This window comes from Convolutriloba macropyga, chromosome 1 (assembly GCF_964194025.1).
Source record: "Convolutriloba macropyga chromosome 1, txConMacr16.3, whole genome shotgun sequence".
NCBI classification, from domain to species: domain Eukaryota; kingdom Metazoa; phylum Xenacoelomorpha; order Acoela; family Convolutidae; genus Convolutriloba; species Convolutriloba macropyga.
In genome coordinates, this window is record NC_134468.1 from 87,393,321 (window position 1) to 87,406,965 (window position 13,645).

At 35.1% G+C, this 13,645-nt stretch overlaps 1 protein-coding gene across 1 annotated transcript; it reads left to right on the forward strand.

Annotated features, from left to right (window-relative positions):
- Positions 1–1,299: 1,299 nt before the first annotated feature.
- LOC142352806 (alpha-1,4-N-acetylglucosaminyltransferase-like) lies at positions 1,300–13,425 on the forward strand. The gene is made up of 4 exons (XM_075404942.1): positions 1,300–1,897; positions 2,670–2,827; positions 5,461–5,708; positions 13,065–13,425. The coding sequence occupies exons 1-4, from the start codon at positions 1,406–1,408 to the stop codon at positions 13,325–13,327; spliced, it is 1,161 nt and encodes a 386-aa protein (XP_075261057.1). The 5' UTR covers positions 1,300–1,405; the 3' UTR covers positions 13,328–13,425.
- Positions 13,426–13,645: the final 220 nt, after the last annotated feature.

Here is a 13,645-nt window from a genome sequence, read left to right on the forward strand (position 1 = left end):
TGTCCATAGAAGATCTACTGGTCATGAGGAGTTATCCATGAACCCATGTTTAGGCTTCATTGGTCAACAAGTTTCATTGGTCATCAGAAAAAAGTGAAACGTGAAAACACTCAAATATTTGCAAAAAGTAATGATATCCAGATCGTCGATAGCTTTTTCTGTGTTGGTAAATGCTTCCATTAACGCAATTAAAACAAATCCTCGTTCAATTTTCAAACCTCGTGGAAAAGCTTTGATAGTTGTTATAAACACGAGTTGTTATAAATATAACAAGTTGTTATAAACACGAAACATTAAAAAAACTTAGAAGACAAAAAATCAAAAAAGTGAAAAACATTTCAAATTTGCCGCATGTGAACAAAAAACCACTAGCAAGAATGAAACTTTTTGCTCAATTACCGCTTTTTTTCACTCTACTTTAAAATTTGAGTTGAAAAATTTGCGCCGCAAAAACACTTGATTATTCGATACATTTCCTGCTGTGGCTTTTCGCCCTTTTGTTTTCATAAATCAAGAAAATGTGTGGACACATGTTAAAAAAACACAGCGCCCCAGTAAATTTCGAATTAATTGAATTCTAAAAAGACAAAGCACCAATACTATCCAAGTTCTTTTGATGGTAATAATATATAGCTTTTTAAGAAAAAAAACTCTCCTGGGAAGACGTGAAAAAAAAAAATTTCTTGTATGCAGCAGTCTCGTTTTAATTTGTAGAGCTTGAAATGTAAAAATTTTGCAGCATCCACAGAAAAAAATTAAACTTTAAAATTTGAAATCATATAATGCCTAAGATCTCAATAAATATTGGAAACGTTGCCACATGAGGAGCAATCTACAGTTCTTAATGACAAGTTGTGTTAGGATTATTTTTTCACTGCATTTTTATTATCACATTTTTGCGCCCAAAAATTTGAACTTTAATGAGTTTTTATGATTGTGCTGGTGTTTATTAATTGTTGAACACTTATGGTCAAATGAGTGAATTTGAATCGATACCTTTAAGAACGATCAAAACAGCCACTCTTATATTGATATCATGCTTACCAAATACAGTCAAAATGTCTGGCATACAAAATGTGCGAGTGGCTTGAATCAGACCGTTTTGCTTAATAGACAGGTAAATAATTAATTTTCGACAAAGATGCATACAGTCTTCCGATTTTTTCAACTTAATTTATTTGTGCGGTAGTTTCAACTTATTTTATTTGATTACGACAGTGTCTGATTTTTATTATGAATACAGCATATCTCTATATCTAACGTTTAATGAAAAGGTTCTTTCAAGTTGACCAGTTTTGCTACTCAGCTTGAAAAACTGTGACTAAATCATTTCCGTAACAAAATAGTTTGTGTTTTTAACGTTATAAAATCTGCTAGTAGTTTTCATTTAAATGTGCATCAACTTATGTCTTCTCTCTTTGATAAAAATCGAATCTATCTAATTTTAATAGCTTTTATTATTTTCATATTTTCATCAATTTCGCTGCGACAATCTGGCGGCACTTTTTACTCTCTAAATTTCGCCAATAACTACAGTAATATCGACAATTTTTATACCCTGAAACCGTCGAAACATTCATGCAATGTTACAATTAATCTGCCCTCTTTTGAGAGTGATGATGGAAATTCTTTGAGTGGGCAACAAGTGTTTTTCCTGGAGACATCGGGAGCAAGATGGTTGAGTGGAAGACAAGTGTGCTCGGTGGAATCTGCCGCCCTCCACTCTCAGATTGGCAGAATCCACCTCCTCTTCAAATCCACCCAAATCGATCTGAACAAAAGGAAGGCTATGTGTGAACTGTATCACAGTTACAAAAATGTCCATTTCTACACCCTCAATTTTACAAGACTGTTTGAACAAACTCCTGTGGAGGGAATTGAGAAGAGAATAGACCAGGCAGTTGACTTTAAAACTTTCTCTTGCTATATTACTCGAGTTTTCTTGTAAAAAGGATACATTAAATTGATCTGGTATGTGACAAAAGGTGTACTTTGTTGGGGTCTAGTTTGAGGGACAAATACCATGACATACAGTTTTTATTGGAACTATCTCGCTAATCGTCTGTGAACAAAAGTTTGTCTTTAACAATGGTGGGTGACCCCACGGAATCAAGCCTACTTAATTTTTGATAGGAATTAAACTCCAACGGAAAGAAACCCTCGATTGACAATTAAGGTAGGCCCATGTGACTTGATATGAAACTATCACAAGCGAACAAATTATTACAATCGAAATTCAATTTGAAAATAATAGGGATCTATTTCCGCGGGGGGCTTATTTCCTAGACCCGTGGGTTTCACAAGATAATGTGTCATTTATCCATCGCTTGGGTAGGCGTTATAAGTAGTAAGACTAACTATTATTCTTGTTTCGTGTCACAGCTATTTTCGTGTGCATTCCCAGGCCTAGGCCTCGACTCATGAAAAGACTTTAAAAGTCTAGTAGGGGGGGGGGGGAGGGGGGGCAACATTGACTATAATTACACGGTCGAGCTTCCTAGTTAAAGTCGAAGTAATATCTAATGTATTGTCATGGGTCCACCATTAGTCTTTTCATTAGTCTGGTTTTTTGCAAAAGTCAAAATTTTTTTCCTGCTTCTGTACATATTGAAATTTTGACACACACAGATTTGATTGTTTTGCGACGCAAACACAAGAGAAAGTTTTAGAGTGTTAAACACGGAGAGACACATTACAGTGCGATAGGAAGACTGGCTCTGTTGTATAAATACGGAGGATTCTATCTGGACTTGGACGTGATGGTGTTCCGCAGTTTGAGATCTTTTCAAAATGTATTTCCGTTAGAGCCGGATGTAGATGTTCACCAGTAAGTAAATTATCGGTGTGATTTTTTCTTTAGAAAAGATTGGAACGAATTCTATTTAAGAACCATCTTAAAATAAAAAAAAAACAAACAAAGGACTAGAAAGAGTATAATATCATGACATTCTTTGATTTTGAAAACAAATCAGCAGAGCCTGAGATGAGGTCTGCGATTGAGGTAATGTTCAGACAGAGTAGGGCCACGAACAGGAGCGACCTATCTGATCATCTTGTCAAGAATTTGATCCCTCTGGCCCATAGAAAATTTTGGTTTCGTTAGTCTGAACCACACGCAGTTTAGGTCTCTTTGGTCGAAATCCTACCTTTTGGGTCTGCTCAGTCTGGCCCATGCCTGCCTTCATTCTGTTCGTTACAACCCATACCTAGACTTTGGTCTGTTCGTCTCGTCCGTACCTATTCGGTCAGTACGGTTTGGATCACGCCCATTTTTGTCTGTTTTGTCTGCCCATACTTGAATTTCGGTTTGTTCGATCTTTCGAATATTTTCTTCCTCTCCAAGCAGAAGAAAGAGTTCTAAAAATTTTCTGGAGAAATAATAACAACAACACTGGCTTGAATCTTATAGTCCAAACCAATTTTATGGACTGATTAAACCCCAAAAATCAAGCCTATATTGTATGACCATTTACGGGGGAAATTAAATCAGTTTAGGAACGTCAAATAATCAAAAACTTGTGTAATTGGACCGACTTCACCATTGTCAAACTCTCTGAATAAAATGATCGTGGTTTTTTATTTATTTTCCGAGTTTAACAGTTTCATAATGGTACCTGAGTCGAGGTATGGTGGTAAATTTTAGTAAGAAATGCGGTGAAATGCGGTGACATTAAATAATTTTCACCGCGTATTTCTTACATCTATTTGCGGTGAATGCGGTGAATGCAGTGAATCGCGGTGAGTTATTTATTTTCATCGCGTTCTCAGTATTCTTACAAAAAAGAGGCTTCCTTACCCGGGTTCGAACCTGTGACCTCCTGCATGCGTTTATCTGATTACTCCACTGCGCCAATCCTCGCTTACTTTTGTGATATTTCTAGTGGATTTAAATAAGATTGAGTAAACGTTGGAAAGCGAATGCGGTGAATTTTTGTAAGAAATGCGGCGAATTTCGCGGTGAATTTCTGTAAGAAATGCGGTGAATTATTTTTTTCACTGCATTCACCACTTTCACCGCATTTCTTACATTAGTTTGCCAAAAAAGCGGAGGCGGTGAGTTTTTGTAAGAAATGCGATGAAATTCAGTGAAATATTTATTTTCACCGCAATCACCGCAATCACCGCATTTCTTACAAAAATTCACCGAATTTTTTACAAAAATTTGCCCAAAAACCTCTACACGGGCAATAATACATCCACTAAATCAAAACAGAGGTAGCAGTTTTTTTCTTTAACCAGCATCATATGATTAGCCGAAAAAAAAAGATTTGGTGCCAAATATTCGTTATACCGCTAACTCTACCCCATTAAATGAATCTTAGACTTTAGCCCCACGTGTTAACTATTCATCATACATAAAGTTGTTCCGACTGAATCTATCTGCACAATGGACTGGCGACGTCAGTGTGGGCGTACAGTCAGGTCTTTTGCATTATAGCCCCCATGAAATCATCTCTATTGCTCTTTTTGTTGTTCTTTTTGTAACCGCATAAATAACAGGTCTTATTGCCCTCCGCCAGGCATTTTTGTGGTCTTAAACATGTTGGATGTTTTCAATTGCTATATAATTGTTTTAAATACTTTGAAATTAATTGTTTTTAAAAATATAAGTCAATTTTTTAGTTTGCTGTTTTTTTGGTTCTTTTTTTCTCGAATTGTTACTGACTTTTATTATGGAGCGTTCCAATATCTTTTGAGGTGAAATACACGTTATTTGATTTAGTTTCAGTTTTATCAGACGCTATTTTGACCTTGTTAATAAGTTCTTTTTTAAATTGGACATAAAATTTTGGATGTAATTAGTGTTTGTTTTTTATTGTTGTTTGATTTTGTAGTTCGTTTTGACTTGCTTTCTTAAAAATGGCTGATCTCATCAATCTAATGCGGCTTTTTTACTCAACTGAGTTATTTGCATTGGAGACGATTTTCTTGTTCATACACATTTTTTTGAAAACTATTTGGTTGACATTTATGCCAAAAATATCGATGAACTTGGTCGGAACTTTATGTGCGAACGCACATTACCGAGCCTCCTTGTTTACCTGTTTAATCTTAGGTGAACAGAAAACAGTCCCGGGCAAAACAGTACCGAATATCCAAATATTCCCAGACAAAAAAGTGCCAGACAACTAAACGCAGAGTTAAACATATTTACACCAACTAACAAACAAACTCCTTCAGCTATCAATATAATTGCTTGGCAGTGAATGAATTTTAAGCTGATTACAACATAGTTTTCGCCAAATAATGTATTCTGAACCACATTTTTGGTTTAATTTTTGTTCATACAAATTAAAAACATGCGTTCAGAAGCTTTAACTCATAGATTATGTTTGTTAATTATTTGTAGAGTATGTTTACAATTATTTCAATATGTATTCGGGACTATTTTGTCCGGACACGTAAATTTACGATAATGGTATCACTTAGTCATGACAATTGTTATTAATTTTTGTGCAGCTTAGCTGAAGAGTCCAGATGCAATGTTGCACCGGGAACCCAGAAAGGAGTCCAGGATCTTAATAATGGACACATCCACTTCCACAGACATCACCAGTTGTTGTCGGTAGCCATGGAGTACATTAACAACACGTACAACCCTAGTATCAAAGTTAGAGGTCAAGCAGGACCAGGTGTGATGGGCAAAGTGGCCAGATTGTTCTACAGGAAATCCTCGCTTTCTAACGTCAAGTTGAATTTTAGAGACGGTAAGATAAGGTCATTAAAATTTCTGAAGTTAATCGTCCGGGTAGCTGAAATTTATTTTTTCTTGAATAAAATAACGCAGCAAATCTATACCTAAACAATCACAGTCAAATTTAACGATGAACGTAACTAAAATCTCTTGCTTAAAATTCTCGGATTTCGGCTACATGCGCAAAACAGTCAAGGGTATCGAACGCCACGAGAGTGAATTGACCTTTAAGTTTACCTCTGTCACGTCGTTAAAGAAATACACAGAGCCTTAAATCAACATTATATCTTTAATCAACTTGCTGAAGTCAGACACCTGTCGAGAAGAAACACGAAATAGCTCGAAAAGGGTTGACTGGTGAAAAAGTTCAAACCTTACATTCTATTAGCTGGATTAAATGAATGTTCTCAATAAGAGTTTAAAAATTTGCCGAAGAAGCGGATTCCGCAGCTAAGTCAGCTTAAAACCCTCAATTTTTAGCGAAAAAAGCCGAGTGAGTTGAAAGAGTTGAAAAAACATAGCACATGACCAGAATAAATTGAAAACGACGTAGCATCTAGTCGGAACAGTGAGAAAAATATGAGAAAGAGCAAACCCAGCAGACGTCGACGCTTGAACTGAGCTAGAAAAAAATATAATAGGTATAACAGAAAAGAGAAAGCTAAAACACAATCAAACATTAGCTAGAAATAAAGATAACAAACGTGCAGAAAGAACCTCAAAATTTCATTTTGACTTCGGATTTTCTTTAAAATGATGAAAGTTCCATTTTAACGTAAAAACGTGAACTTTAGGTCAAGCGTGACTACTTTTTGGGCAAATAGGATCCTCAAACTCATTTAATATGTGCATTTTTAAAAGTTTACTTCAAGCTTCAAGATCATACCGCTTAACCAGAAAACAAATTTGAGATGAGAAAATTTGATGAGACATTTGAAAATCAGCGAAATCATGGGAAAAATTCCAAAATGAACAAAAAAACTCAATTTTTTTTGCAAAAAAACCTCAAAATTTTTGGGGTTTTGAGATTTTTTGAAAATCAACGCAATCATGGGAAAAACTCAAAAATGATTAAAAGAACCGAAATTTTATGCAAAAAACGTTGAAATTTCTGGGTTTTTGAAGGTTTTTCAAAAATCATCGAAATCATGAAAAAAAATTCAAAAATGGTCAAAAAACTAAACATTTTTCAAAAAACCTCAAAATTTTTGGGTTTTTGAAATTTTTTGAAAATCAACGATATCATGGAAAAAATTCAAAAATGATCAAAAAACTAAAATCTATTGCAAAAAACCTTGAAATTTTGGGTTTTTTTGAGAATTTTTGAAAAAATAAAAGAATTCATGGAAAAAATTCAAAAATGATCAAAATAACCGACATCTCTAAATAAATTTTTTTACAATAAACCTCAAAAACTTGGTTGTTTGAGAATTTTCTGAAAATCAACGAAATCATGGAAAAAATTCAGATATGAAGAAACCAAAATTTTCGCCAAAAAAAAATTCAAAAATTTTGGTTCTTTAGATATTTTTGAAACTCCCCAAATTCAAGCAAAAAAACTCAAAAATGATCATTAAAACCAAATTTTTCTGAGAACACCGCAAAATTTTTGGGTTTTTGAGAATTTTTGAAAATCAACGAAATTCATGGAAAAACTTTAAAAATGATAAAAGAAAGCTGGTTTGCAAAAAAACCACAAAATTTTTGGAATTTTGAGATTTTTGAAAATCAATATCAACGAAAAAAAAACCAAAACGATAAGAAAAACCAAAATTTTGTCAAAAAAACCTCAAAATTTTTGGGGTTTTGAGATTTTTTGAAAATCAAATTTTTTTGGCTTTGTGGGATTTTTGGAAAAAATTCAAAAACTATCAAAATGAACATTTATTTGCAAAAAAGCTCAAAGTGTTTGAATAAATGAGATGAAAAGTGTTGTTTAGGTTATAGAAAAATTAGAAACTAGCTAAATTTATCTAAAATTCATGATTGATCAAAAAGTAATTAATCAGATTCCAAGCGACTGTCCGCCAATATTAAGTAATCATTAGATACCTATCAAAAACTGCAATGATTTTTTTCTCTAGTGGAAACTACTGTCCGCTGACACTAGTAAGCAAAAAAACTGATCAGAAATTGAATATTTCATTTTTTTAGTTCTGTAGTTAGCTAAATTACAGATTTTTGGCGACTGTACGCTGAATAAACAACAGGTTATTTTCTGAAAACTTTTTCGTTGTTTAAACAATAAATTTGTTTAAAAATTTTTTCTGTTAAAAAAAGTCAATTAATGGGCAATCTGTAACTGTACGACAAGAAAGCCCAAAATTTGTACATAAAAGGTAAATAGGTAATCAAAACAACAATATAATCTTTTAGGCAAACTTTCTCAAAAAAAAACAAATCATGCCATCAGAGCGCTTAATAGAGAAGACTTTTGGCCATGCTGCTGTTCTTGCAGAATATAAGATAGTTGGGAGCAAACTACGATGGATTTATAGCAACTTTTGAGGCCAACCAAAAAATTCCACCTTTGCGTGCACTAACAGAGACCTGGTTGAAAAATTACTCAAACAACCATTTCCTCTGCAACGAAAATTTCAATATATTGTTAGTTGCAACCAACCTAATAAAAAGGCAGAGGTGTAACTCTGCTTGCGAGCAAAGAACATCAATTAACAACAATAAAGACCACTACAAGCAATGACATACAAGCTTTAACGTTAAATTGCGTTTGAAAGAATCAGTGTTTTGTAGTAACTATTGTGTACAAGGCTCAACAAACGGATTTATTATCATGCCAAAATTTTCTTTTGGAATATCTTTTTCATCATGGGGCCAAAAAACAATCACATTTTATGCGGAGACTTAAATATACATTTCTCTAAAAATGATAAACAAAAGAAAATTTTCTGAGGTAAATCGGCTCTCTAAACCTATACCTAAAATCAAAGAAAAACGAGCACACAGGAGAAACGATTAGAAGCAACTCAACTCTGGTTGTTTTCTTCTCAAATTTCAAATGTGAAATAGAAGTTGTGAAAGCAAAAGTTTCAGACCATTATGTAGTATATTTGAAAATAAGTGATCTTGACGATAATCAAAACAACACCATAAGAGAAAATGAAGTAGAAAAATTGAGAAATTGGAATGCTCTCATTAATTTTATTAACGTTCTGGAGTTGAACGTTGAACTGTCAATGGAAGAAAAAGCAAGAGAAGATTTCTTTCAGTTATGCAGAGCGGAGTAAGGAATTCCCAATCTCGAGAAAATTATAAATAAAACTCTGGATCTTATAACTCCAAACAAATCATCAAAAAAAAATAAGAAATTGGATCACCAACGAAGTTAAAAATGCTTTTTACAAGAAACAACGTCTTTGGAATTTTCTGCATTCCAGGTCACAAAAAGTTAAAAAACAACGAAACTTACTGAACAACAAAGCCTAAACACTAGTAAGAGACGCCAAAAAGAACAACTACGAAAAAATTTTTTGATAAACAAATTGATTCCATCAGCAAACATTTTTATAGATATCTGATTCAAATTTGCCATCCCAATATAAGAAGAAAATCAGAAATCACAAACACAATTGAAACCGAAAAACTTAATAATTTCTTTGTAAATATTGGACCCTCACTTGCAAAGAAAAATGGGAAATCATATGATGGGAATACGACTAATTGGGTTGTTGATTCTCTTGTTTTAAAGTCAGTCCCAAACGACGAATTGAAGTTCGAAACAAAGCAACTTATTGGGAAAAAGAATTCCGATTATATGGGTTTAAGAATTCGTCTTATAAAAACAATTGTTCCTGTCCTTAGTAGATACCTCAGATATTTGCGAAAAAATCATAGATGAATCACATTATCCCAAAAGCCTAAAAGTTTCAAAAATTCTGCCAATTTTCAAGGATGGAGATTCAAATGAGCCAGAATTTACAAAATATTTTATTCAGTACCACTTTTTGGCAAAAGTTGTTATATCAAACAAAAAATATCTGCAAGAGGAATCACTTCTGAAAATCTATAATTTATACGTTCAGCCACAGTATCAATACGGAGTTCTAATATATGGCACGGCAAACAAAAGTGTTCTTAAAAGACTGCTACATCAACAAAAGTTCGTAACCAGAATAGTTTTTGGGTTCCCAAAACATAAATAAGTTCGAAGTTATAGAGCACAAAACAAAATTCCATCAAAATTTGAGCTACACGTGTACGAACTTCTGAAAATTTTATCAAAAGTATTCAAAAGAGAACATCCTAGTGAATCTAGTAACTCGTTTGTAACTGACAGATCATTCGACACTGAACGGAGAATCAAAACAATACCTCTCATAGAAAAATTAACACGCAAGAAACGAAAACTAATCTCAGTTAGATTGAGAATACTCTACAATAGCCTATCCACTCTTGACTTTGATATAATAAAAAGTTTGAAAATCTGCAAAGAAAAGACTTTGAAAAAAACTGCTACACCCCTTACTAGACAATTACTTAATTGAGAAAAATTAAGAAATAAATTAACAATTTATTAAGAATTTATCAAGAAATAATTAAGAAAAAAATTAACTTTTTTAAGTTAAAAACATTTATATAGTTGGTGCGTAAATTGCCTTTTTTTCCTGTTCCTCTTGAATGGAAAGAATAAGTAACTTAAGGAATTTCGAATATACAATCTAATTTTGAATAGCTCTGTAACGGTGCTGAAACAAGCTTATTGCCCCCCTAGCATTCGTTCAGTACGATGATTTCTACTCTATTTTGATTTAAATATTCAAAGCTTGAATTTTTGGTACTGAAAACAAATTTAGTGTTATTATTAATTGCTCCAAATGTTTCGTGTCAATCCCATTACCTCCGCTCCAAAACAATATTACCCAGGTTGATGTCCAGACGCAAATTTGCTTCTGATCAGACTTTCCAGACCAAAATTATCTCTGATCAGATTTTCCAGACCGAAATTATCTCTGATCAGACTTTCCAGACCGAAATTATCTCTGATCAGACTATCCAGACTGAATGAGTTCTGATCAGACTTTCCAGACCGAAGGAGTTCTGATCAGACCATCTCCAGACCATGGTCTAGACTCAAATTCAGACCATTGCCCAGACCTTAATCAGACTATGATCAGACCCAATTTCAGACCCAAGTAGCCTCTGATCAGACTCAATCGAGATCATCTCCCCAGCTGACCACTCTGATCAAAAACACTCAAAATCGCCATAGTCAGCCCTCCCGTTCTTTAACCACAACACTTAAATTGTCCACTCTTCTCCCCCTATCGAGTTGAACTCCCCTCTCATCAGCCTTCTTCTCAACCCTAACCCCATCGCTTGACCCCCACCCACAACACACACACTCACACACACACACACACACACACACACAGACAGACACAGACAAACAGACACAGACAAACCGGTTACCCCATAAACGCACACACAAAAATTACACACACGTTGGTTGAGATTTTACTGCAAAATTAGCTATAAAATAAAAGATTTGCGATGAATTTGAATAAAAATATTAGATCTCTGATCAGACCCAAGTGCGCTCGAAGTCGCCTCTGATCAGACCCAATTGCGCTCGAAGTCGCCTCTGATCAGACCCAAGTGCGCTCGAAAAGATTATAATCAGACCCAATTGCGCTCGAAGTCGCCTTTGATCAGACCCAAATGCGCTCGAAATCGCCTCTGATCAGACTAAAGTGCGCTCGAAATGATTATGATCAGACCCAATTGCGCTCGAAGTCGCCTCTGATCAGACCCAAGTGCGCTCGAAGAGGTTATGATCAGAGCCAATTGCGCTCGAATCCGCCTATGATCAGACCCAATTGAGCTCGAAATTGCCTCTGATCAGACCCAAGTGCGCTCGAAATAGTCTGATCAGAGGAAGATTTTACTTATGAAAAATCTTCTAATTTTGCTATAATATATTCATTTCAAAAAAACTGATGTTTGCAGCATTTAATTCATCTAAGGAAAAATTAATTATAAAAGTATTGCTAAAGAAAACGAAACCCAACTGTTGAGAACAAATTTTATTTAGTGTACCTTTTAGTGCATATTTCTGACTCAATGGATGAGTTTAGACAGCTTTCCATAAGAAACATCGTGGTCTCCAGTTGATCAAAGTTTCTTCTGAAGGGGACCGGCCTCTGTTATGGGCTGGACTCCTGTTTTCTGATCAGAGCTATCGGACTTTAGATGAGTCTCTGATCAGAAAGCTTCTTTATGGCTGCCTCTTGGCAGAGCCAACATCTCTCAATAAAAAAAAAACAAAAAAAAATGGAAAAAAATGCGCTCGAAATGGTCCCTGATCAGACCCAATTGCGTTCAAAAACATTTCTGATCAGACCCAAGTGCGCTCGATGAGGTTATTATCAGACCCAATTGCGCTCGAAGTCTCTTCTGATCAGACAAAAGTGCGCTCGAAGAGGTTATGATCAGACCCAATTGCGCTCGAAGTCGCCTCTGATCAGACAAAAGTGCGCTCGAAGAGGTTATGATCAGACCCAACTGCGCTCGAAGTCACCTCTGATCAGACCCAAGTGCGCTCGAATCCGCGTATGATCAGACTTTTCAGACCAAAATGATCTCTGATCAGACCATCTCCAGACCATGGTCCAGACCGTAGTGCGCTCGAAGTTCCGAAAAGACCCTGTAATTTCGGTCTGGGAACACACGGGTGTGCGCTCGACTGGGTCTGATCATAACTCAGTTTGGGTCGGGACCTCAACCTGGGTAATTATGGCGCTTGACCTCAATGCCGAATTTCAATTACTGTAAAAAAATGACAACAACCTCGAAAGCTGTGGATGGGCCGACATTCCATGATGGTAAAATAACTTGAAATCGTTGTGTCTTATTCACGTGAGATATATTCGGTTGGTTTGTTTACAACAGACAAAAATTTTGTTTGCCATAAAGCTGCAAAAAGACTGTCACTTTGTGCCTGTATGTAGCCGTAGTACGCGAGTGACAGGAAGTTAAATGGTCTCCATAGATTTATATGGTTTGAACTTGAAATATTGACACTTTTGTTCATTTTTATATATTTGAAATCCAGGAAATTATTTTAGCCCGTCTCAAAAATCCTTCTATAGCGTTTAAATAAAGGCCCAAAGCAGTAATAAGGTTAACTGTAACTCAAGCCCCCCTGCCTGCAAAAGCAAGAGCGATATAATAGTTTCAACGCTGTACTCAACCGACTAAGAAGACCTAAGTGGTTTCTCTTTTTTCCTGGCTTTCCAAAATTCCAAAAGCATTTAAATTATAGATAAAAACTGAGAAATACGAAGAGAATACAATCATGTCAATTTTCCCCATTATGGGAAAAAACAATAATTTTTTTTAATTTTCACAGACACGAAAGACATTGAGTTCTTGCACTCTTGGCATTTCACGCCAGTCAACTGGCGGGACATTGGTGGCCATCTGTGGCTTTCACCCCGTATCCAATCAAATGTCACCCACTGGGATGACGTCATCAAGTGTTGCACAGCTCTCCACTTCTACTCTTTCATGACCAAAGATCGAAGAGTAACTGGGAATGCACAACGGGAGATATACTCCTATCTGGGACCCAAATTTTGCCCAAAATCTTTTACTAACTTGGAACAATTTTGAACTTTTCCTGCTGCAAAGTTTTATGAGAACCTTTACAAAAGAGTTATTAAAGATAAGAGAATTTTTCGATATTATTGAGCAGTAAATTATGAGTTAAACGTGAGCCGAGCGGCCAAAAGTATACCTGACCCGAAACAGTACTGAACATAATAAAACTGATCATTATCCACGACTAATGTAAAGGTAACTATATGACCAGAAAACAATCATCAATTCAATTTTGATATTTTGATCATTTTGTTCATGTGATTAAGTTAACTTTGTACGACAAAATTCTAAGTTTGCTACAATTCAAATTTTTGACGTTAATGCCCGGAC